Genomic DNA, 26,792 nt, shown 5'->3' with positions numbered 1-26,792 from the left:
AATGGTTTCCTTCTCTTCTAACTCCTCTCGCTTCAGTTTTCAAGTTGCACAAGGAGATCGGTGTCCTGACGATGAACCTGAAACAGAGAAATGATTGCGATGGCACCAATAAATCAGGTGAATTCAGAATTTTTCTTTCAACAAAGTTTTATGTTGTTTCATGATGCTCAAAAGCAGAAGAAATATCACAAAAGCCTCTTTTCCACTTCCTAGTTTAGGATGATATGGCCTTCGAGTGGTCCAGAGGGGTCCTGATGATGAACTTAGCTACTGAGGGGGCACTCAGCATCCTCTCCAAGCTCTATTTGGCCATATATATTTGTCTCACAACTATCACATCCAGCTTGTGCGTTGTCCCTGGACAGGCCAGTGGGGGCCCAGGGTTGACGCCTTCACCAGATCCCCAATTCATTCATATATGGACAAACAAGTGGAGCCTGGGCGTCAGCTCACTCTACTGACAGAAATAGCCTGTGCACTCTTGTAACCCTTACAAGATCAGATTCAGTTGTCCTGCAGGCTAGATCACAGAGCAAGTTGGAGAACTCCCTGTGACCCTGTCTGATAGAGGTCCATTTCCACACTATTTGACACCAAGGACAGACAATTAATCACAAAAGCCTGCCCTGATTGTTTCCTACTATCAACTAAGTTCTTGACATCATCAGGGCAAGCAAGGACATACCGCTGAGATGAAGCTCACATAGACGGACATTGACCTTAGTGGAGACTGAATCCTGTATTTCCCTGGAAGTGAATGTCAATACTGTCAATCGCCCTGGGTTAAGAGGTTGTTTAGGAACCCACAGACAGACACACTTTCTCTCTCTCTCTCTCTCTTCTACTTTCTGCCCCATTGAGAGAGTGAGAGTAAGTTGTACTGCCCTGTTACTTTCTTTGGGGCTGGTTCTCAGCCTCATGCTGCAGATCTAGATGCCTCTCTGGCTGGCTGAAGAGATTTGGTCAACCCTGGGGCTTTGGTTTGTTGACTGCTACTGCAGCCTTTCAGCTTCAAATCCTAGAATCCTATGCTTTTCATATAAATTAGGTGCTGCATTGCAATCTTGGACTGCATCTACTGCAACTCATTAAAGACTAGGGGGAACATTTACTAATATTTGGCAGAACGCAATGCAGCAAAAGAACGTGCTGCGTCAAACGGCCCCAAGATGATTCTTTTGGATCCAGGCAGGACCCGGCCTGGTCGTGTACGCTGGACTGTTCCCATGAGTAGCAGGGTCAAGACTGATTTTCATATGGCTGGGTTCAAACTGGGGTGGCATAGTGAGCAAAAAAACGGTGTATTTAACCCAGATCTCTTGACTGGGGTTGAGTAGCATCCCGTCCATCATCTTTTTGTGTTTGTCATGCTGACCCACACATGTCTTGGGAGGAAACCACTTGAAAGTTGAATGGTGTTTATTTGAGGACGCAGATTGTCCCCAGGGTTGTATTTCTCATTTTGGATGTGACAACTTACTTGCTGCTGCTCCTCAGGGGCTTAGCCGTCCCACCTTTTGATACCTGGATGGACAGGGGAAAATACATTCACATCTTCCATGTATAAGACATATATGTAGCAACAGAATCCAAGTTACTTTCCTCGAGTGCTGTGCTGAAGAGTGGATAAAGAAGGTGACATAGAAGAAAACAACAAAGGTGCAGGTTTTGGAGACCAGATATGAACTGGTTGACCATGAAACGGCAGGGACAACCCGAAGACACTGCCAGATGCTATTTTTCAATCTTGAAATTCTTATACTGGAGACCCAAAAGTGACACTGCACTTTCCTCTGAGAGTAGCCATGTTGTGGTTCTTATTCATGCAGTGCAATCTCCATCTCTCCATTCTCCATAGCAGCCAATTTATAGGAAGATAAGGCGTACCCCTGACTCATGGCATATGGGTCCTGACTCTAGCCAAAAGTGCTCCCAACTTCTCTGTGGAACAACTTTTGCCAAGAATTTCTTTGAATAGTGGCGAGGACCTACAACAATGACCTTGGGTCTCTGCGGTCAATTGGCTTCCCAGTTTACACCCTAGGGATTAAGGGCGAGATGTAAGAAACTTTTTTGAGGTCACAAATGGTCGGATTCACCGAATCGGGGTGTTTGAGACCACACAAAAAAGCATTTTAGGATGTACAAAGGCCAAATTTGGATTGGATAACCTGTCACCGAATCGCAATTTGGGTTTGCAATTCGGTAATAGGAAGGGCCGTGTTTAGGGCTTCCCTTCCTAATACCGAATCGCAGGTTTGTATGAATATTTTACAATTTAAATGCAGTTGCAAAAAAGTTTTCATTTCACCAGCAACTTCAATTCGGTGGTAATCAATTCACTAATAGGAAGGGATCCCCAAGGGACTATTTATACTATGGACCTTAAAAAATTGAAAGAAAACTTTTCATTTTTCTTTGTGAAATGCATCTAATTTTCCCTTAAGGAAAACAGGCTGCATTTAAACAAATGCTTAATTGTTAAGCAATAACAGACATGGTGATCTACTGCCCCCATCAGGCCACCATTCCTATGATTTTTAAGATTCCAAATGAGTCTTAATCCGAGACATACTTCATGAATTTTAATGAGATAGGTCTATTTGTGACCCACTAGGAATCATCAAATGTGTTAAAATCACCTTTGTACATATCTGTTTGGAATTTCCTAATTGTGATTTGGTAAAAGTTACAATTAGGAAATCGCAAAAGGGCTTTTCCGTACATTTGGCCCTAACTGAGCACTCAGTCTTTTAAGATAAGGCAAATTCATTCAAGTTACGACTAATATCCCAGCACTATCATTATTAATCTATCAGCCTAGTGCCTAATCAGATAAATATCCTAATGATGAATATGAATTTAATATCAATACACAGCATGTGGCTAGATTGATTCGGTTAAAAGGAGGCACTATTGCATAGTTATATACCAGTATATCATATATTGAAATAACAACAAGAATACTGTAATCATTGTTTAAATCCTCCCTTTAACACCTTGTAACAATTTTAACTCAGGTGAATAACTCATGTACCACATATTCAAGGGTTAATATAACAAAAAGGTGTTGTATTCATGAGTATAAATACAACACCTTTTTCAAGACCAGACCAATAATGTAAATATTTCTAGGAGTGAAGGTACCCTGAGTCATCTATCAAAGTAAGTAAAGTGGTCGCTACCATTCTGAAACATAGCATCTTGCAGTATATACATACACATACGTTCACACACACCCATTACTAATAACCATTTGCAGATTCAAATGCAAAAAGAACAAGCCCTTGAAAGCAGAGTCGACAACTATAGGTCTTGCTGCGACCGCGCTTCGCGCTGCGTCGCAGGTGCGAGACCTAAACAAATATATTAGGCAAATATCCAAACATCTAAGCTTAGTATTCCAAAGTCATGCAGCAGATGAAATATCTTTACTAATAGGATGTCTAATTTTAGTCTACAATACACAAATGATGAAAGGTTGACTTTTTTTTTTTTTTTGGACACAAGTACACAATCAGAACAGTGTAAGATGAACAGTGATGTAAGCAGCAATGTTGGCCTTTCTACAATCTTATTAGCAGGACAAAAGAATAATTCCAAGTACCAGAACAGCTTTGGACACCGCCATTGTATGTGGGCAAACATATTGGGTCTCACTAGAAAAACAGAGACACATTTCGGATCTTAGAAAATAGAACGTCCCTTGGTGACCTCGCGGAGAACTTCTTAATCCATACATGCTGGTACCAGTTTGAAGTACATCAAGGCACTTTGAGTCACAGTTCCATAAACACTCTTTCTGAAATACAGTTTGTGAATTTTGTCCCTAGCAAATTTTCCTGCAAGTGGTCTTGTAATTATTTTTCTCAAATTATTAACCCCATTGTCAGAACAAACCTGATACAGAGGAGCATTCTCTCAACACAGGCTGCAATGGACTGTTCCAGTGTCCTAGTACATGGGTTTAGGGTGTCATGTAGTTGCCTTTCACGCAGCCAAATCAGACACCTCTGTCTGACTATATTTATCTTGCTTGGGCGACCAGATTGAGTCACTTATCTCTGGCACCACGATATGTTCCTCGCTTTCTTTATATGGTACACTAATACATATATTTTGCCCCATCAAAGAGTATTTCAATTATATTTTAGAAATTGACAAATACTACATAAAGTACCAGTGATATAAGTGGAGAAGTGTGGCTCAATGGTTAGAAGAGGCAGACCATGAAGCAGAGGTCGGACCCGGGACCAGGGTTCTTGAGCCCAAAATGTCCACGGACTCGATAATTCTCGCTTCGTGCCTGCTTGAATCACGGGTTCACACTCTGCAACTCCGGGCAATAGCTTGCTTAATCTCCACTATGGCCCCCTGCAGGGGGATGCCAAATTACATAACATAACTTAATATAGCACCAATATTTATGCCACCTTACCACTTCCAAACAGCCTAAAGATTCCTTCCCTCCCCTACCACTGTACCTAGAAAGTGCTCAGCCTCAGTGGCTCTTCTGAATTACAGCAGTGACCATGTGAATGGTGAAAGACGGTTAGAGTTAGTGGTGATGTAATATTTAGCCATCATTTGGGTTTGCAGAATACCTCCTCTGACCTGCAACTAGATTCTTGCTGTGCGGATGTCACACATGATGAATGAAAGTGGGTGTCATACCTGAGATCCTTAGTGGTGAGCTGGTTTATTGCTAGCCCTTCTTCGGTTTCTATTAGAACTTCTGAGCTTCTTAAAATAACTTTTCTATGACTCTGTCTCTGCTGTGACCGAGCCAGGGTGCATATTTCACACTAATTAAGCACTTTTTCTAGACATTTGAATATGTTAGTCCAAAATAAATGCAACATAAAAGTTCATATTTTGCAGAAACACTGCGAAGGGTGAAATGTAACTTCTGTCTTTCAGAGTGATCATTCTTGGTTCTCTTGGGACCCATCATCATCACTGCACTGGGTCAGATCAGAGCCAAGAGCTAGTTTCTAAACCTTAGCCATAAAGGTTTTCTGGTAATAAGTACTGTAAATAGCACTTTCACAGTTCTACATGTGCTGGCTTCAGAAGGATGAACGGCCCGAATTAGACCTGCCAGTAGCCGGCACTGTGAGCAAATAATACTTTTGAAAACCAAGGACAAGCTGTTCATCTTTTTTTGTCAATAATTGAAATCCCCAGTAAAGATTCATTTAATTTCTTCTTCCAGCCTTAGCTCACCCTACATCATCTTGTCCTCTGCACTGGCATCAGCGTGGGCGGATGTGCTATTACTTCCCAGAAATAACAGATGAGAAAGACTGGAGTAAAAGCCATGAAGACTGCTCCTCCAGGGGCTCGCGCCTGGTGGTGATTGAGAACAAGGACGAGCTGGTAAGGCATCAGTGGTATAGGAGCAGGCAGAGCTGGTAAGGCATCAGTGATAAAGGAGCAGGGAAAGCTTGTAAGGCACCAGTGATACAGGAGGAGGCAGAGCTGGTAAGGCATCAGTGATACAGGAGCAGGGAGAGCTGGTAAGGCACTGTAGCAGGGTTTCTGTTCTCCCACAGAACTGTGCACAGAGGATTGGAACCTCAGCGAATTAGGGTGACCCAAAACTCACCTTAGTACCCAACAAACCCCTTACCGAGCTAGCTACAGTGTCTCATTGGTCATAACCAACTCCCAATGTTTAGACAAACCAGAACATGAACTCACCAACCTCAGGTTACGTGGAACACATGAGCACTCTTTCGTTATACAATCATTTCAAACCAGAACATGGAGTAAAGAAGAACACGTGAGCATTTGAAATGTTTATTTACTAATGCCGTCTTCTCAGGCGCAGTATCTTAGATAATACAAGTAAACATATTATCAACAACAAAGCTACAAGCATAGTTACTAGTCCATAGAAAGCGAACGGTGACAGCATGTTACCATGCTGTAAATTAATAAGGGTTAACAACACTTATTTCTCACCCTCCCTAACTCGCATATTATATTAATAGCTAAGAAGGTCTCTTTGGGTTGAATTAGGGCGGGCCCATACCTCAGTGTCCTAGAATGAAGGGATCACATCAGCATACACCAGCTCTCTCTGCATGCGAACAGCATCAAGTGTGTTTTTGTGCCTCAAGCAAAGCAATATAAAAACCCGCCTCAAGCCCAAAGTTGGCAGAAGCTGCACTTATGTTATGTCTATGAAGGCGCGAAGATCAGACCTCATAACAATTCTGTATCGTGTTGTTCCTGAAGCTTCAGCACTCTCTGTACAGACATAGTTTATTAAGCAAAGCTGATATCAGAGTAATAACATATTATTCTCATGTAAACCACAACGAACTACTAGGTTGAAAGCTAAATCAACAATTAAGTGTTGTGTGCAGAAGCAGCAAAAGGAAAAATGGCGTTTAAACATTTAATGAGCCTATGCTAACTTAACACATTATAAAGATATACAGTAGCTATATGACACCCCCCCCATGATCCGAGGACGGATAAGATAAGATAAGATAAGGGCAACTTCATGAAAGCAGAGTTCAAGAACTGTGAGCCATGAATGTACTGTAAAAAAATTTAATATTTTGCTCAAGTCAATAGGACTGGGAAATTGATCAATGTACGAAAAATCGCAAAATATGCAAGCTGAAAGTCAAATATCCGGAAAGAAATTATGGAAAAGTTTTTAGGACAAGACCGTATAAGCAAAATATGCAGCAACAGCCTCCAGCATGAAATCACCGTCTTCATCAGAAAACAGTTCAGCCATCCAATTCAAAAGTGGAAAAGAACATACGTGTTCCCCAAGTATCGGAGCCTCTATTACCATCAGAGGACAACTCGGTGAGTTCTCCAGAAAGCTCAGTTCCAAGAAATCCTGCGCATGCCGTGAATATATCCCAGGGTCCCATTAGTCCATGCACCGCTGCTATTGCATTAATCCTCTCGTCAGAACAAACCAACTCGTGAGTAGTGATAGGACTCATCAGCTGATTAAAATCGACGCCAGGAGAAACCGGCCCGCAGAGACACAAATCAATGGCCCAATCCAAATCACAGCTCAGGCAGTGAAACACAGGCTGGACACAGGTGAAGTAGGAAAATCGAAACGATAATCCATATGCCGTGCTTAAAATCGCAAGCGGCAGTGTGCCAAAATATTCAAGCATTCGGTTGCGAAACAGCGGCAGCAGAGGCTGGGTCGCTTCTTCCACATGTGGGGCATCCATATTTAAGGAAGCAGAGAACAACTAGGACGCCTGCCGCTAGTGCCAGTAAAACTGGGAATCCACCAAACAGACTCGAGAAAATGGAATGAAAGAAACTAGGGATTACTCCAAATATTTTTTCAAATGAAGTCACAAGGCCGCTGCTAACTGCTTTAAAAAAAATGCGCTAGCCCAGATGTCGAGGACGCGTTAAAGATAGAATGTATCATTTCGCCAAAATGCAACGGTAAATCAGTATTTAAAAGGGCCTGAACCTCGGTCCGGGTGTTAGCTATGTGAAGCACGAAAGTTTCCCGAGCCGAACTCAAGGCCACTTCTTTCTGGGACAATAGAGCCCTCAGTCTAGTCATGCCGTTGAACTCTGCCTTCAAGGTTGGTATGCGTGGCCAAATGGAAACCTCCCTATTTTCATGTGTGGGTGGGTACAGGACATTTCTGCAGCAAACGACACGTTCACTTACTGTTACCACATAAGCTACACCTTTAATTAACCCGCAACAATCTTCATTATTCAAAAGTAAATAACTTCCATTCCCTAACAAGGTAAAAGTCGGGGTAATTGCTGGTACAGGAGTGCCTTTTAAAACACAGGCCAAGTTTGGTCGGTCCTGATTGCAAGAACCGTGTAATTGTATGTGTCTACACATTAACGAATGATCTGGAGTTTCTGTACATTCCTCCCCATTTAGATAAACTTCTTGGCCGTCCCTCAAACATCTATAAGTGAAAGGAAGGGACCATACTTCATGGAGAAAACCACTACCCAAAGGCTCATAGCGACCTATGGCAACATATTTCATACAGTTAGTAAATTTATACAAAGCAAAAGGTAATGTTAACAGACCGTGGATAAGCCACGTTGCAGCTGAGGCTTCTGCCACAGAAAAAGGCAAGGATTCCAATTTCTCAATATGTAACATAGAAAAAGAAGCATCTCGCATAGAAAGCAAGCGTTGTTTGTCAGTCAAATTAAAGGGTGCAAAGAGAGAGGACACGTTCATGTAGCCCCAAGGCACCTTGCCAGATTTAAGCGTTTGCAGGGTCCATGCAAATTGCATGATAGAACGTAATTGATTCTGACCATGGTACAAAACAGATACCTCATCATGCACAATATCCACTACAGAAGACACAATGTTATCTAAAGTGTAAATGCGTGAAGAAAGCATGTTAATACTATTGTCTACCACTGCAGGGACTTTCTCTAGATTTGCTTGATCTATAGCCCTAAGTCGTGTTGCAGCCTCAATCTGCGATGTTTTCCATATTTCATTGTACACAGCATATATCCATCTTTTCGACCTACCACTAGCCGGGCCTTTTACAAAATCATTTAAATCTACATCATCATTCAGTTTTGCAAGATGTAATTTTACTGCAGATAATTTAGAATGCTTCAGCCAAGTTTGACATAATTTACCCACAAAGTAAGTTGTGACAGAATGCCCAGTTTCAAAACGTGAATCTGGTTTAACCTGAGCAAAGCCGTCAGACAAACCCAGAAAACGGCGCTGGCACGAATCAGCACTCTTGTGCCACACTAGCCAACCTTCAGGGTCTATACTGGATATGTTAAAAGAAGAATTCAGCAATAGGGTCTGTAATTCTCTAATCGAAAATTGAGTATGATTACTCCAGCCTGAATATTCCTCTAACTCGGGGATAGAAGGAAAATTTAGTTTTTTAGCAGTAGCCAATCCAAAGCATGTCGTTTGTGAAATAGTAGAATTCAAAAACAAAATCTGATTAGGGATGAGACATGCACGGTGCAAAGCCTCAGCGCCTTGTACCTGCCAGTCCTTAGAACCCCAAACTGATTTTAGGTCAATTATTTCCTTCCATACTTCATAACCGCCAATAGCCAGCTGATCAAGAAAGGACTTCGAATACAATAGTTTGGTATCGGTAAGTCTAACCTTGGACATAGGCTTCTGTGTCATTTTGAAATAAAAGGACTCGGGATTAGACTGATTGAAGTCAGTAAAATGTGTGTACTTTTTCAAAAAAGTACTTGAACTGCCTTGTATAGGAGCCGGACAATGCTCCCATTGTGTATAATTCACAGTATTCCTTCTGGATGTCGTTTTATGTAAGAAGTGATTGCCAAAATGTTGAAAGCAAAATAAATCACCATAATTAGCAGATTCTAAATATAAATCTTCAGCATCAAAGGCAGCATAGTATTTCAAATCAGAAAATAAAGACTCTACGGCCTGAACATCCCAATCATCAGAACGTATGTTTTGCTTCACCACATCCCCCATATTAACTCTAAGCACGTTAGGGACATTAACAACTTCCGTAGGGCCATGAATTTGAAATCGAACGGCATCCCACACGATCCCATCAAGGACAGGCCAACCAGTGATGTTAACAAATGTTAAGTCTCTTCTCAGTCTATGTGCAGAATGCGATGAGGAAAGGGGAGCCAAAGTTCGATTGAGATGGCGAATGCATGTTCTTTCCTCGACATAGTGTCCATTTACTAACCGGAAAAAATAAAACACAAAACCAATTGACATAAAAAGATATATCGAAAAAAGCACCAGCCAGATATATGTCCAAGGGGGAATCAAAAAATGTTTTTTGAATAAGGTAGCATAAACTGCAAAACGAGAGGGTTTCTTCGAGGCAAGGGAAACAGAGTCAAATGAAAATCTGGATTCCGTGGCTAAACGTGCTTGCAGGTCAGGCATGGACAAATCAGTGGGATATGTGTAGTCTATTTCATTTTGATCCGCACCTGGCAAAGTACTCAATAAAGGACTGGAAATTGCAGGTAATTCAATGGCCACTTCTGATTCATGATTAAAAGCAGTGGGCACAACTGAATTTCTCACAATGGAAGGACAGGAAACTGCTGGTGTCATACTAAGAAGAATCGGCCACTCTGTGTATCTTGACATTGTCAATTGAAATAAACCTGTTTTCCTTACGACCAGGAAGCGGTGGTAAAATGACTGTTCTTGTGCCCGTCACTCCAAGGACTGGAACCGGAGCTCGATAGGACGGACCAAATTCTTTTTTGTTATCGATCTTCTCACGAACCAGTTCTCCAACTTGGGGTAGCCAGCCGACTACCGGGATCTGCAACGCAACATCCGACGTGGAGGGCAAATGTTCCTTTGCAAGACCGTCTCTGGTCTTTTGTAGATTCTGTAAAACATTGCAATGTTCATCTGCGTCAAAGGAAGTGGCGCGAACCACACAGTCTAGACCGTCAAGGTCAGGGACGTACATCTTGATGCCAAAGAGCATTTCGTATGGGGTCCGCCCACCCAGAGACCTTCTAGGGAGATTATCAAGAGCACGCTGCACGCCATAGAGGTGGGCTAGCCAGTTTCTGCCAGTGCCTATAAATGTAAATGTAAATGTAGTTGAGCTTATATAACTCGAGCTGTCAAAGATTGCTTTAAATTACGGTTCATTCGCTCCACTACACTGTTACCCTCAGGTCTGTAGGGAGACGAAAACTTGACTTGGACCCCCATCGAATGCATGGCATCCTTATACGCCTTAGAGGCGAAAGCCGGACCCTGATTCGAATGGAAGGTACCACAGGCAAAAATCCCTACAAAGATGCGCAAATCTCTAATGACAGTCCGTGAATCAGCGCTGCGATGGGGCCAGACCCACACAAAGCGTGTGCATGAATCAACTGCAACTAAGATGTACTTATACGCAGTATCAGAGGAAAAAGGACCACAGTGATCTAAATAAACACAACCTAGAGGTTTATTAGAAATGTGCAACTGAGTCTGTGGCGGACGCGCAGCAGTCGAAGGTTTAATCTGCTGACATATGTCACAAAGAAGGACATAATCACGCGTCTGTTTGTACAGTCCCCGCCACCAGAAACGTTGTTGTAATTGAGTTACAGTGGCTGAGACGCCCGCATGCGCAGGCGCCACACCTTCATGAGCCGCAGTAATCAAGTCTGCCCTGCGATCCGCGTTGGGAATCAAACGTTCACCAACATCAGGTATTTTCACAAAAGGAACCTTTTCGGGACTTAAGTGGTATGTGTACTTCGAAGGGAACCCCGAAGGATGTTTACCTCCCTTCTCAGTGGCAGCAACAGCTGCCAAGATGTCACTATCAATCTTACTTTTGGACCGTGTAACTGCTGCAACTAAGTATGTAGACACTGCTGATTTCGCTGCTTCATCAGCAAGCGAGTTACCGACCGCGTGGACTCCCACACGCTGATGGCCAAGAGTATGAATTACAAAAACGAGCGGCAACGAAGCCTTAAGCTCTGCCACCCGAACCCAGATCAATTTATGTTTTATTGTGCTACCCTTGGAATCACGAAAGTCATTCTGAATCCAAAAGAACAAGTTTTCATTGTAAGACTGGACACAGTAGAAAGAATCACTTACAATAAGAGTAGTAACACTAGGATCTGCGTACTCCAACGCTAGTAAAAGAGCACGAAGCTCTGCCAATTGTGCGGTGCAATCTCCAAGCGGCAACGTGTGCACTTCCCTGGATATAAACTCATCGTTCAACATAGCACCTACCACAATGGCGCATGCGGAAACGTAGGCATGTTTAGAGCCATGCGCAACCTGCGCCGAACCATCAGTGTAAATGATGCAATGGAAGTCCTCCAAAGGTCGCATAGCTAGAGGAGCAGGGTGAACAAACTCATACTGCAAGTACTCCTGCAACTGCAACGAGGCGTCAAAAATAAACGTGACATCCGTGGACGTCAAGGACGCAGCCCACTGAATCCACCAAGGGTGCAAAGCTTTTGAATTTGGTACACTGGCTTTCGTGACTGCCTCCAAATGAGGACAGGGTGTTACAACCAACATGCGTTTCCCTTGTGACAGAGCCCGTTCTTTAAGAATAGCCATCTGTACAGCTGTTAAAACCTTTTCCACAGTGGGAAACCGCATCTCAGCCGAAGTGTACAAGTGTGACTTGTAAGCAATAGTAAAAGTGAGGTACGTGAAACCCACTGTCCCTGGTATTATTCTTATCACCAGGTTGGTATGGTTGTCACGAGTCAGTAAGAACTTAGAAGTGAGCAAATCAGCCTGCAAGGATTGCAAAATGGCTGAATGCTCAGGCAGCCAGCATGATTTCGAAAAATGTGGTTGTATCAAAGCATACAAAGGCTTGATACGCTGGGCATATTCCGGAATGTATGTCCTTCCGAAATTTAAAAAACCCAGCAAAGACTATAATTTTTTCAGTGTAGTAGGAGCGTGCAACTGTGCGCACTTCTCCAAGAAGTGAGGAGCCAAACCTCTACCTTCATTGTTGAGCTCATAGCCCAAAAACAACACTGTGTGCTCAGCAATGTGCGATTTTGCAAAGTTAAATTTGTAACCCATGTCTGCAAAGTTACAAATAACAGAATATACACGACACAGATGCTCCCAAATATCGTCGCCTGTGAGATATATGTCATCCACATACGAACATGCATCTGGGTGGAGTGCCTCCAGAATAGAGACAATGCGAGCGGTAAATATACCTGAACTATTCTTATAGCCCATTGGGAGACGCCGGAATTGTTTTTGGACCCCAGCGCTCGTAAAACTGGTCCATTGGGAGCTAAAGCTGTCCAATCTGTGGGCATAGAAACCGTTGGATATGTCAAGCGTTGTCTTAAAATGCTTACGCACGAGACTATCCACAAGGGCAGAGCCGTGAGTATTCTGTACTGCGCAGTTACGGCAATGCGAGTTCAAATGCCGGTAATCCAATACCAAACGATATGATCTGTCAGGCTTGGTCACAGTAAAAATAGGATTATTCATCGGTGACACACAAGTTTCAATAACTCCCTGATATTCTAATTGTTCAGGGATTTCCGCGACGGATGCTTTGGCTTCACGCCGAATGGGATATTGAGGTTGAGGCTGTGGCTGAGACCGCAACGGAATTTCGTGGCAAGGCGACAATTTATCCCAACCACATTGGTTACGGTACAGAGCCGGTGCGAGAGCCCGAGCCCACTCTTCTGCAAAATGCTGCGCATGCTCTTTCGAGACAGTGTTCGCGAAACTGGGGAGGATTACCTCCTCCCCTCGCGGCGCCGTGAGCACAAAAGGTGGGGGCCAGTCAGCCTCCGAAAGCAAAATATCATACGTAGAAGACAGATTTTCCCAAAATACCCCTTTTACGGTACGCTGTATGTCACCTTCAATTAACAGGACAATTTCATAAAGTCTTTCAGGGGGAGCAAGTCTCGTATCTGCTGTTTCTATCACAACGTAGACATCAGTCGCTGTCACCCTCAGTAGTGGACGCAGCGTCTCTCTGACTATGGTTATCTCCGCCGCGCTGTCCAGCAAGGTCAGAGCCCACGTCAGATTCCGAAGCCGCATTCTCACTATCTGTGGCATATCGATGCGCTATTAAGGCTGCGACTTTCTTTTTCGCAAACTGCGGTCTCTTTGGCGTAGAATCCTCCTGCTTCCAAGCGCCTTCTGTCTGGCGGGGCTGGCCACGTCCTTGTTGGCCACCACGTCCCCGTCCTCCTCCTCCTCCACCGGTCTTCGGGGCCGATGAGTCCTGAAAGGAACGAGGAGAGCGTTGATCAGAAACCTGAAATCGATCAGGTGATTTAATCATCGCGCGATCGCGCAAATCATAAACTTTGTCAGCCGGCGCAGGAACCTGTGATGCAGGATATGATTCCTGAGTCTGCTGTTGTTGCTTCCCCTGTTTCTGTTTCTGAGGCCAATTCTGTTTTTTGGACTTTGGTTGTACATCTGCCGCAGCAAATTGCACTTGTGGTTGTTTCTTCTCCTTAACCGCGAAGTACTTCAAACCCTTACTTATGCGACCGATAGTTTTATAAGCGGCCACCACAATCTTCGCCAACTGGCGGGGCTTTTCGGCATCGGGTAACGCCGCCAATGCATTAAAAACCTGGAAGTTCACAGCATCTCCCTTGATGTTGGAGAGTATGAGATCACTTACAATCTCAAAAGAACCACACAGGCGCATACCCAATTCAACCGCTGCCTCCGGATCGTGATCATCCTGAACACGTATTATGATCGTAGGCAGTACAGCAATAGATGGGGTGCCGAAACACCTCGCATAAACAGCCGCAAACGTTTTACCCCAACGTACACAGTCAACGAGTTCGGGAGTGATATCCTTAGGTAAAGTAATCGTCAACATTCTATGTTTATCAGCAGGAGTAGAATTTGGAAACACGGCTTCCAGTTGGTCAAATTTCTCGGCCAGCCAAAAAGGAAAATCATCTTTATTATCAGGGCGTTGACCAAAAACCGAATTTACCATAACCGGATTGAGCCGTAAACCACCACGTTCCGTTTGAACGGCCGGACCCCCCGGGGGACCACCCGGGAGATGACGACCTATGTATTGCACTAATGCACGAATCACAGCAATCGAGACAACATGTAGTCTGCGAATATCCGCAAGGGGACAAGCGCCGTGATTCGGGTGCGGGGTGAAGCCACCCAAAGCAGGCCAATTTGTACCTGGAATGGACAGTGGACCTAACCTCGCAGCGGACAAAGAGTGGGGGAGGGCGCCATCAAACCAAACGCGATGCTGCCAATGATCAATAGGTATTTCCAGTGCCCTGTACGGAGTATATTCAGCCGGTACAGGGGAGGGTGTGTAGTGGAGGAACACTTGAGAATTCGCGTCCACCTCCGGAAATGTGACCCACGAGTAAAAAAGCTCGAAAGAGTACGCCGGATCTGCACACACCACCAAAATCACAGCCATGCCTTCCAAAGGGACTTTGTAAGTTTGTAAATGGTTGCGCACCGCAATGCGACTATGCTGCGCAATGGCTACAGCCATGATTCCACCGGAACTACTGAAAAAACAAAGGGAACTTTGTAGCACAACTGGGTAGTAATTTAAGGAAACCGTTTAGAAAGAATCAAGCTTGAATAAAGACCTATTTCAAAAAACAGGTAGGTTTCACCGACACCACCGTCTTCCGGAAACGACAGTGAAGGGGTTAAGGTTTGAACGATATACTACTCGAGTGCCATGATATAAGACCACCAACGTACGGGCGCCATGTAGCAGGGTTTCTGTTCTCCCACAGAACTGTGCACAGAGGATTGGAACCTCAGCGAATTAGGGTGACCCAAAACTCACCTTAGTACCCAACAAACCCCTTACCGAGCTAGCTACAGTGTCTCATTGGTCATAACCAACTCCCAATGTTTAGACAAACCAGAACATGAACTCACCAACCTCAGGTTACGTGGAACACATGAGCACTCTTTCGTTATACAATCATTTCAAACCAGAACATGGAGTAAAGAAGAACACGTGAGCATTTGAAATGTTTATTTACTAATGCCGTCTTCTCAGGCGCAGTATCTTAGATAATACAAGTAAACATATTATCAACAACAAAGCTACAAGCATAGTTACTACTCCATAGAAAGCGAACGGTGACAGCATGTTACCATGCTGTAAATTAATAAGGGTTAACAACACTTATTTCTCACCCTCCCTAACTCGCATATTATATTAATAGCTAAGAAGGTCTCTTTGGGTTGAATTAGGGTGGGCCCATACCTCAGTGTCCTAGAATGAAGGGATCACATCAGCATACACCAGCTCTCTCTGCATGTGAACAGCATCAAGTGTGTTTTTGTGCCTCAAGCGAAGCAATATAAAAACCTGCCTCAAGCCCAAAGTTGGCAGAAGCTGCACTTATGTTATGTCTATGAAGGCACGAAGATCAGACCTCATAACAATTCTGTATTGTGTTGTTCCTGAAGCTTCAGCACTCTCTGTACAGACATAGTTTATTAAGCAAAGCTGATATCAGAGTAATAACATATTATTCTCATGTAAACCACAACAAACTACTAGGTTGAAAGCTAAATCAACAATTAAGTGTTGTGTGCAGAAGCAGCAAAAGGAAAAATGGCGTTTAAACATTTAATGAGCCTATGCTAACTTAACACATTATAAAGATATACAGTAGCTATATGACAGCACCAGGGATACAGGAGGAGGCAGAGCTGGTACGGCACCAGTGATACAGGAGGTGGAGGCAGAGCTGATAAGGCATCAGTGACACATGAGCAGACAAAGCTGACAATGCATCCATGATACAGGAAAAGGCCAATGTGTTATTTGTTTAGTTCTTGAGATAACTTAAAATGTCACAACACATTATAAAAGGGTTTTGCTACAAAGGACTGACAACTGGAGTGCAGCTGCTTGAAAGTATTACTGTCAAGTAAAATATTTTTACGAACATTAGTACGATTCACTGCAATGAAGTGTGGGGACATGAAGAACTTAAAGGCTAGAAATCATTGAAAGAGAATAGAGTAGTAACACATGTTAAAAACATTGGGAGAACACAAGTCTTCAGAGGGGCAAGAGAAAATTGCTGATATTGTAACATTGGATGTGAACTTTAGTAAGATAACTGTCGTACATAATAAATGATGGATAGTCAAGTGGTTTCTTGATGTTCCTTTATTCATGTAAGATGGTAACAAGATGTAATTAGTAGCTCAGCACACACAGCTAAACTGTCATTCCACATACACTCCAGACACACTAACATTCTATTCACTCTGTCATCCAACATTCAACATTCTACACTGACATCACATTCATACAGGCTGAGCAGATGCAAGGAGATAATCTAATGTACAACAATAACTCAACAAACCTTAACAGTGTAGCTTGATGTCTCCCTTGACCAATGAGATGAAGGAGGCCCTTCTGTTCTGTGCTGGAAAAAGATTTCCACTCATGGGTGTGCTGGAGCGGCAGGGATTATTTCCAATTAAAAATCTTGGTTTACCAGCATCATCCTAACCCCAGCTGCTGTTTCTAACTGAAGCCATGGATCTTTGCCGTTGTTTTAGAGAAGATCAGGAGATGTCCATCACATAAATTATAATCATAATCTCTAATCTATTTTCAGTCAATAAAGTGAGTTTAAGGGTTTTATTAATGCAATCATTTAGTAAATCATCTTTGTTAAGGTCACAAGTTAATTCTTATCAATCTAAATTATCGAATATGAACAGAAATAAATAATCAATACTGGTCAATAAAACTCAGAATAAAATGCATTAGGCATGTTCCATATAGGGAAAAATTCCCTATTGTATGAAGCAGGGAAAATGTGGCAGTCAGAATCCAAAAGAGTTCCCTTTCATGAGACTGAGACAAAAAGCATAAAGCTTTAGCATGACAAGTCAGCTCAATAAATCAAGTAATGTATCGGAGCAGAACTAACCTAAAAAAGAGGTTCAGGAAACTCAGTAGAGTCTCAAACCAATATGAGGGAAAAATGGCCCAAGCATCTGTTAGTAAAAGTCTCCCCACAAGTCTCTGCAGAGAGTGTCTAGTAAGTGCCTGGATAAAAAAAGTCTTGGACTGCTCTAGGAACATGCACTATTATAGACTACACATTTTATCATTGTTGCAGCTTGTGGTTTTCTTCTCTCTTCAGTCAGCCAATCATCTTTTATGGGAATAGGATCACTCTTGTCTAAGATTTGAAAACACAATTGCTTCTACATAGCAGCTTTCAACGTGGTTTATTTCTTATAATCTAGCAGTTACATCTTGTCTATTCGTAATACACTTTCTTGTTTAAAAACGACTTTCCCATGTGGGATTTTCACCTCTATGTCATTCTAAATTCCAAAACGTATTTATTTGTTAGCAGCAATCATTGTATAAGAAGAAACATTTGTACAATTAGATGAAAGCATTTAAGCAACAATTATTCACTATGAAACATGTTCATGGAAAGGTCGAGGAAAAAATATTTTAACCATGTTAATCATTGTCTAGTCAAGTCAGTTTGTCAGGCAATGTTGCTTCAGCCATTTGAGGCTTAATATGAGTAAATATGGTTGCCTACTGCAATGTGTGTATTTAAACACATAATTTGTCATTAAGGCCTACACTTTCATTCTGAACATTATTATAAACTTTTTATTTTCTCATAGTTTTTAAAATGCCTACTTATCTCGAATTTTTGCTGATATTTGTTTTTGTTGGTCATATGACTCTCTGTACTTTGCCACATCTAACCAGTGCTAAAGTGCTTGTGCTTAATTCCCCTAACAATATCCTCATAACATGATTGTTATATACCTAATTAGCATATTTAATTTACTTATAAGTCCCTTGTAGAGTGGTATTCCATATACTCAGGGCCTGTAAATTCAATTCTACCAGTGGACCTGCACCACTTAGTGCGCCACCCACTTAAGTATCACCCTAAAACATGTCCCAGGCCTGCCATTGCATCCTGAATGTAGGACTACCATGTAGACTTGGCATTTAAACCCCCTTGTCAAGCCTTAAACTCCCCTTTTGTTACATATAACTCACCCCTAAGGTAGGCCCTAGGTAGCCCACAGGGCAGGGTGCTGTGTATTTAAAGGTAGAACATGTACTTTTACATGTTCTGGTAGTGAAAAACTCAGAAATTTGCTTTTAACTACTGTTAGGCAACCCCTCCAATAGGATACCATTTGGGATTCCTTATTACATTTAATAAGCTGTAATTCTTAATTAGGAGCAGGTAGCTATCTCATGTTTGGTGTCTTTGGAATGTTAATGAAAACCCCTTTTTAATAGTAAAGTTGGGTTTTTCTTTACAATTTTTAAAATGCCACTTTTAGAAATCTGACATTTTCATTCCCTGTACCTTGTAGCCTGTCTTGTGTCAAATGACTGGATGTAGCTGACAGTTAGAATTCATGACTCCCCTCCCAAAGACAGTCACACAATAGAGGGATTAGGTGTGTCTCAATATGCCATCTGATGGCAGAATAGGGGGCGGACTGTGCTGTGCCTTCACACACAGGGCCTATTTGCCCTGCATTGTCACTACAGCCAGCTTTGAGACAGGGTAGGGAAGTCTGGATATTCCATGTACTTCAAAGAACCTTTCTAGAAGCTTCTTCCACCTTGTAGAAAAATGGTGTGGGGTGTAAAAATAGAACCTTAGACCCACTCTTAAGTTCACTATTGGACCTGTGGAAGGACTTTCAGAGACCTGCCTGCTGCTGTGACCTGCTGTGCAATCTGCCAGGCTGCTGCTGGTCCTGGAAGGACTGCTTTGCTGCCTGGAGCCTGTCTTGAACCATCAGAGGCCAGCCCTGCATGTCACTGGCAACAGGATTTCCAGAAGTGTTTCCAAGGGCTAATTTTCTGGCTTACGGCTCAGAGTCACAGGGTCATAAAAGAGTTCCACCAACTTGAAGTTCACCTGGACCCAGCCTGTGTAAGTCCTGCATCCCCAAGAATTGCCCCACCAATCCTGGACCCTTGGTAGTGGTGCTAAAGATACCTTGGTAGCGGTGCCTGCTAGGCACCGCTACCATTTTATAGATGCAGGGTGGGTCTGCCAGGCAATCGTAACGATTGCCTGTGGTGGACCTGTGCGTCCACCAGCATACTGCCTTCCATCGTAATCTGGTGGCCGAAATGTGCTTTGAGATGGCGGTAAAACCGCCACCGTCAGGCTGCTAGTGGCAGTTTTACCGCCATCGTAATGAGCCCCAAAGTCTGAATGAGAAATCGTCCCCATGGCTTGAACTCAAGGCCATCTAACGATGACGCTCCCTTCTAGGACACTGCCTGAAGTCTTTCCCCGCTGAATTTTTACCCTCTCAGACACTTTTTCTCAGAATTTCTTCTAAGTCTGAAGGTAAGCGCTGAATAGGCTCAATCCACTCCTCGTATCAGAACCACACTCCATCGCTGCATGCCATATTTTTCAACTTTGACTCTGGACTCGCACAACTGGCTGTCCGCGCTGGAGCTTCGACTTGTTAGGTGCTAGCTTGTACTGAAAGCTTTAGAAAATTCATAACTCTGGTTCTACTGATTGGATTTGTGCTTTTGGGGTCAAATAGTTAATTGGAATTTACTCTAATTTTCTAAATTGGTTTGGGATTTTTCTTGTGTTGTGTTTTCACTTTACTACTCTTTGTGTGCAGTATACATACTTTACAATTTGTCTCTAACTTAAACCTGGCTGCTTCCGTTGCCAACCTACCCACGGTAAAGCACAGGTTAATTTAGACTTTTTGGGTTTCACCCTGCAAGGGAATGTGGCTGTTGCTTGACCAGGGCTCACACGCCAGTCAACGAACAACCCAATTCCTCATACACTTGTCTTACACCTAGCATGCACCACTCAATATAATTCTTCTAGGAATGTAAGTCGGGTGGATTACTCACCCCACTGTCTCACTACATTACATTTTGCTGCCATCAATCCCTACACTATAAATATTTTGTTGTATTTTGTTGGGCCTCCTTCTCCCCATTAGTTGAGTTTAGCAGCATCTTCTTTGTGCACTCCTGTTACTGTATCGAGACATTCCCTTACCGTTCTCAGTAATGCCTTACTGCTACTGCCTATGTGTACAAAACTCCCCGCTTGACCATATCCCCTACTGCAGACATCTGGCATCACTTTTCCCACTCTTTGTGTGCTATTTTGTTGTAGTATGATCAGGGCAGGATACTTATTGTATCAACTGAATCAACACCATGTGGGGGGCTCATAACCCTTCCACTCATTTTCCTTCCTCTAATAGTCCCACATCTGTTACCCACTTAACTCTTAATTTCACTAATATGTCTGGGGAGGTTCAGATAATCTTCCATTAAATTAGTGATATAACTTTCTTTGGCAAGAGTTCATCTAATACTCTGCCCTCTAGCGGTGAGGAGTCCTCCACAAGTAAAGCAAGACTCTATTCGGCTTGTCTCCGTGGGCACAAGTATGGGCTGGGACTCCAACAATTAATTGACTATAATTTTGTTTATCTTTTCAAGGAGTTTAATTTTTCTCATCATTCACGATTTAAATATCAGTCCTTGATGTTAATTCACATCATTTCGAAATTTTCATGATTTCACATCAATATAACTTTCATATTCATTAAAACAAGGGGTAGCCTCCCAATGCATTTCGGCGCGGTAGCGCCTTTGTCAAGGGATCTGTGGATCAGAAATGGAGGTCATTAGTACTACCTTCCTCTCACCACCCAAAACATACTGTGTAAAAGATACTCAAAATCTAACAATGTATACTAATCTATTTGCCCAATTCATACAGTTTAAATCTGTTTGCATATTGAACGTGACTTGTACATATCAAACCGTGCAAGTACAGAGCAACTATTTAAATCACCGGTAAATGGGTCTAGTGCGCGTTACTGAGCTCTCAATACTAAAGGAGGTGCTGCGCATATAACGTAACTCGGGAGGCGGGCTTAGTAAGATGGTTAAACTAAGACTCACAGGATATTAGTGAAATGCGGTGTTCTCAACTGTAGTAATTCCGCACGCTGTTATTTAAATGCATAGGTCCATGATCCCAACTCGGGTAGATTATGTTAACGCTCAGTTACAAACTAACGCTTACCGCTATTCAAAGCTGTATGGCGTGCTCTGGCTGCCGCTCCAATGAACTCCGTTTCATTACCGCGGAGTTCTTGGCGGGAAACTATATTCAAAACGTCAGGGGGACGGACTGTAAGCTACGCCTGCGCGCACAGGATGCTGGAATATGTATTCCTTAAAAAAATTAAAGGGCAAGTGACATAAATCGAAAAACCAGGTATAACATAGCAAGCAGTTCGTAAATTTCACAATTATATATCTATAAAAGGTTATAGATAGCATAGAAGTTCCACTCTTTCATTAAGCCCCCCTGGCTTTAAAGAGTGCAAACGATAAATCCATTGATTTTCTCTCTTGAGAAGTTGCGCTTTGTTGTTTATTCCTTCATGTCTCTCCACAATTTCCAGAATGCACGCTTTCAGTTGGGTGATATCATGCTTAGCTTCCATAAAGTGTGTGGCTACTGTAGATTTGAGCAATTTAGTTCTAATATTACTTTTGTGCTCGTTGAGTCTCACTTTTAGCTTGCGTTCTGTGTGACCTACATAATGCAGATGGCATGGGCAACTTAACAAGTAGATGACGTTCATGGTGTCACATGTTCCATTTACCTTTAGGTCTATTTTTTCTTTAAACTCTGGAGGTAGTAACGTATTACCTTTGGTAATATTGGCACAATTGTGGCAGTTTAAACACGGTTGTGTTCCCTTGTATCTCGTGGTGCTTATGCTTTTATTTGTGGGTTTCAATAATTGTCCTATGTTCCTTGATCTCGTATGTGCGAACAGAGGGTATTGCGCAAATGCTCCTTTAAAATCAGGCTCCACACGTAGGATTGACCAGTGCTTTCTAATGATGTTTTTGAATGATTGGCTGGATGTCGAAAATTTACTGACGCACGTGATGCGTGACTCTTTGGTGGAGGATGTGGTGGACAGTAGCTCTTCTCTCGTTACATTATCAATTCTTTGTCTGGCTTCATCGAGTATGGGCTTGGGGTAGCCCCTTCTTTGGAATCGTGATATCATTTCATCCATTTGCTCTTCAGCTTTATCCGGTTCCGAGACGACTCTCTTGACCCTCATTAGTTGTGAGTAAGGTAGGTGCCTTTTTAGTGACGGTGGGTGATAGCTGTCATATCTAAGTAAGGTATTGCGATCTGTATTTTTTCTGAACAAAGCGGTGGTGAATTTATCCCCTTGTCTAGTGATTGCTACATCCAAAAAATTGATAGTTTTTTCATTGATTTCCCAAGTAAATTGAATCCGATCGTTAATTTGGTTGAGTTTCATTATTTCCGGTAGCAATTGTTCCTGTGTGCCTTCCCAGGCGATAAAGATATCGTCTATGAATCGCACATAGAGCTTGATATGCTCCTTCCAAATATCCTGACTCAAAATGTGGGTGTCTTCAAAATCTCTCATAAATATATTAGCATATGTGGGAGCTGCCGCATTTCCCATGGATGTTCCACTCATCTGTGCATACCATTCTTGCCCATACTTGAAATAACTATGCATTAAGGTGAAATGTAAAAGTTCCATAAGGAAAATTTTCATATAATCTTCATAGTCACTGTTTAAAAGAACTTTTTCCACTGCTTCCAGGCCTGACTGATGGGGGATTGATGTGTATAACGCCTTCACGTCAATGGTCGCCATGACTATAGACTCTTCTTCCGTGATTGAAATCGCGGATAGTTTCTTTAAAAAGTCAGTGGTGTCTTTTATATATGATTTGGCTTCCTTGGCAAAAGGTTGTAGGTATCTATCCAAAAACTTGCCGATCGGTTCATGGACGCTGTTACAAGTGGAAACTATAGGTCTACAAGGAGGATTCTTCAAGTCCTTATGTACTTTGGGAGTCATGTAAAACGAAGGGCTGCGTGGTTCAATTTGGGTCAGGAATTGTTTAGTTTTTTCAACAATTGCCCCATTTTCCATGGCTTTGATCAGAATCTGTGATAGTATTTCTTGGATTTCTTTAGTGGGATTCTGTTGCAATCTCATATATAGGTCGGTATCAGCTAAATGTTCATTGATTTGAGATTCATAGTACATGCGATCTAGAATAACAAGGGCACCCCCCTTATCCGCTTTTTGACAAATTACAGTTTCATCTGGACTAATGTTTTTGATGATCTTGATTTCACTAGATGGTATGTTGATGTGTTGTTTTTTGTGACTAACTTGCAATTTTTGAATGTCTTGTTTACATAAAGTTTCAAATAAATCTATTGCCTTATGGCTGATGGGGGCCATGTAGGTACTTTTAGATTTCAGTCCTTTGAGTTGATCTTGATCTTGAGTTTCACTTTGTTTGTCTGTTATAACATTGTCATAGAAATTCCTTAAACGTAATTTTCTCGTCAATTTGAACAAACTTACTTCAAGTTCCAGAGTATCAGTCCTTGTAGTGGGTATATATGAGGTTCCTTTTTGTAGCATTTTTATCTCCATCCTACTTAGGGGTTTGTTCGATATGTTAATTACCAAGTTTTCTTCGTCAAATTGTCTTGTCATTATTTCCTCCTCCGGTTTGTTGGTTTCGTTACAGGCGGACCTTTCTCTTTTCCTGTTCCTGTGGCTCCTCCTGGGTCTTCCCTTATATCTTGGCCTACCTCTAAAAAAGGCTTCTCAGTAGATGTAGTTGGAATCTCTTTTGTTCGTGTTTTGTTCTGTTCCGATGTTTCGCTCCCTGTGGAGGAGGTATCTGTTTGTGAAGTATATCCTTTCGTTTGGCGTCTTTTGACGTATACTTCCGCCCAAGAATATACTTCATTCACCTTGTAGTCCAGGGTATCTCTGCGATACTTTCTAATTTTGCGCTCATTGACTTCTTCCGCATGTTTTGCTAATTGTTGTTTGATGTCCTCCAATGTTTTATCTATTTCATCTGCAGTCATAAGTTTGCTCAACTCTTCTTTCACTGAATTGATTTCCATATTTAATTCTTCAAGAATCTTAGATAATTCTTCTATAATAAGTCAAATCAAATCTAAACTGCATTTGTTTAATATAGCATACCATCTTTCAACAAACGGTTTGCTGTTCTTACATAGGGATGGTTTCAGAGGGATCCTGAGTCCCCTAGGAATCCGTTGAGCTTTATGATATTTAATCATGGTGCTTGCATGAAGACGCTGGTTGATCGTTTTTCTTGTTAGATATAGCATCTGTCTGATGTGTTGTTCTTTAGATTTTTTGGTGGCGAATTCGGTAGTGTCCTCTTCAATTAATGAATAAATACGTGTGCTAGCATCTTCATCAAATGCAAATGTATCTGCCCGACTTTCAGTCATGTGGGCTATTTCATCGTATTGCATCTTGTTTATTGGCGTGCTTCAAACCTGTGAGTAGGTTGCAAATAATCAAAAGAAAGATAAGTTTGAGCACTGCTGTCCTTAAATACCTATGTGATGTAGTTCACTGTGCTCCAGGGTTAACTCCCCACTCAGGAGTAAAATATCCAAACAAATAAAGCAAGACTCTATTCGGCTTGTCTCCGTGGGCACAAGTATGGGCTGGGACTCCAGCAATTAATTGACTACAATTTTGTTTATCTTTTCAAAGAGTTTAATTTTTGTCATCATTGACGATTTAAATATCAGTCCTTGATGTTAATTCACATCATTTCGAAATTTTCATGATTTCACATCAATATAACTTTCATATTCATTTCAACAAGGGGTAGCCTCCCAATGCATTTCGGCGCGGTAGCGCCTTTGTCAAGGGATCTGTGGATCAGAAATGGAGGTCATTAGTACTACCTTCCTCTCACCACCCAAAACATACTGTGTAAAAGATACTCAAAATCTAACAATGTATACTAATCTATTTGCCCAATTCATATAGTTTAAATCTGTTTGCATATTGAACGTGACTTGTACATATCAAACCGTGCAAGTACAGAGCAACTATTTAAATCACCGGTAAACGGGTCTAGTGCGCGTTACTGAGCTCTCAATACTAAAGGAGGTGCTGCGCATATAACGTAACTCGGGAGGCGGGCTTAGTAAGATGGTTAAACTAAGACTCACAGGATATTAGTGAAATGCGGTGTTCTCAACTGTAGTAATTCCGCACGCTGTTATTTAAATGCATAGGTTCATGATCCCAACTCGGGTAGATTATGTTAACGCTCAGTTACAAACTAACGCTTACCGATATTCAAAGCTGTATGGCGTGCTCTGGCTGCCGCTCCAATGAACTCCGTTTCATTACCGCGGAGTTCTTGGCGGGAAACTATATTCAAAACGTCAGGGGGACGGACTGTAAGCTACGCCTGCGCGCAAAGGATGCTGGAATATGTATTCCTTAAAAAAATTAAAGGGCAAGTGACATAAATCGAAAAACCAGGTATAACATAGCAAGCAGTTCGTAAATTTCACAATTATATATCTATAAAAGGTTATAGATAGCATAGAAGTTCCACTCTTTCATTAAGCCCCCCTGGCTTTAAAGAGTGCAAACGATAAATCCATTGATTTTCTCTCTTGAGAAGTTGCGCTTTGTTGTTTATTCCTTCATGTCTCTCCACAATTTACAGAATGCACGCTTTCAGTTGGGTGATATCATGCTTAGCTTCCATAAAGTGTGTGGCTACTGTAGATTTGAGCAATTTAGTTCTAATATTACTTTTGTGCTCGTTGAGTCTCACTTTTAGCTTGCGTTCTGTGTGACCTACATAATGCAGATGGCATGGGCAACTTAACAAGTAGATGACGTTCATGGTGTCACATGTTCCATTTACCTTTAGGTCTATTTTTTCTTTAAACTCTGGAGGTAGTAACGTATTACCTTTGGTAATATTGGCACAATTGTGGCAGTTTAAACACGGTTGTGTTCCCTTGTATCTCGTGGTGCTTATGCTTTTATTTGTGGGTTTCAATAATTGTCCTATGTTCCTTGATCTCGTATGTGCGAACAGAGGGTATTGCGCAAATGCTCCTTTAAAATCAGGCTCCACACGTAGGATTGACCAGTGCTTTCTAATGATGTTTTTGAATGATTGGCTGGATGTCGAAAATGTACTGACGCGTGTGATGCGTGACTCTTTGGTGGAGGATGTGGTGGACAGTAGCTCTTCTCTCGTTACATTATCAATTCTTTGTCTGGCTTCATCGAGTATGGGCTTGGGGTAGCCCCTTCTTTGGAATCGTGATATCATTTCATCCATTTGCTCTTCAGCTTTATCCGG

The 26,792-nt window shown here is 42.2% G+C and overlaps 1 protein-coding gene across 1 annotated transcript in view; it reads left to right on the top strand.

Moving 5' to 3' along the window:
• The window catches only part of LOC144767767 (killer cell lectin-like receptor subfamily B member 1B allele A), a 231,582-nt gene that overhangs the window by 179,363 nt on the left and 25,427 nt on the right, over nucleotides 1-26,792 (top strand). Inside the window, exons 5-6 of the mRNA XM_078651149.1 lie at nucleotides 37-117; nucleotides 5,216-5,379. Of these exons, the coding sequence (XP_078507275.1) occupies nucleotides 37-117; nucleotides 5,216-5,379 (245 nt within the window). The remainder of the gene's footprint in view (nucleotides 1-36; nucleotides 118-5,215; nucleotides 5,380-26,792) is intronic.

The sequence above is a fragment of the Lissotriton helveticus genome, chromosome 7, assembly GCF_964261635.1.
Source record: "Lissotriton helveticus chromosome 7, aLisHel1.1, whole genome shotgun sequence".
Taxonomy (NCBI): domain Eukaryota; kingdom Metazoa; phylum Chordata; class Amphibia; order Caudata; family Salamandridae; genus Lissotriton; species Lissotriton helveticus.
The sequence above is the reverse complement of the archived record's forward strand: the minus strand, read 5'-3'. Positions and strand labels throughout refer to the sequence as shown.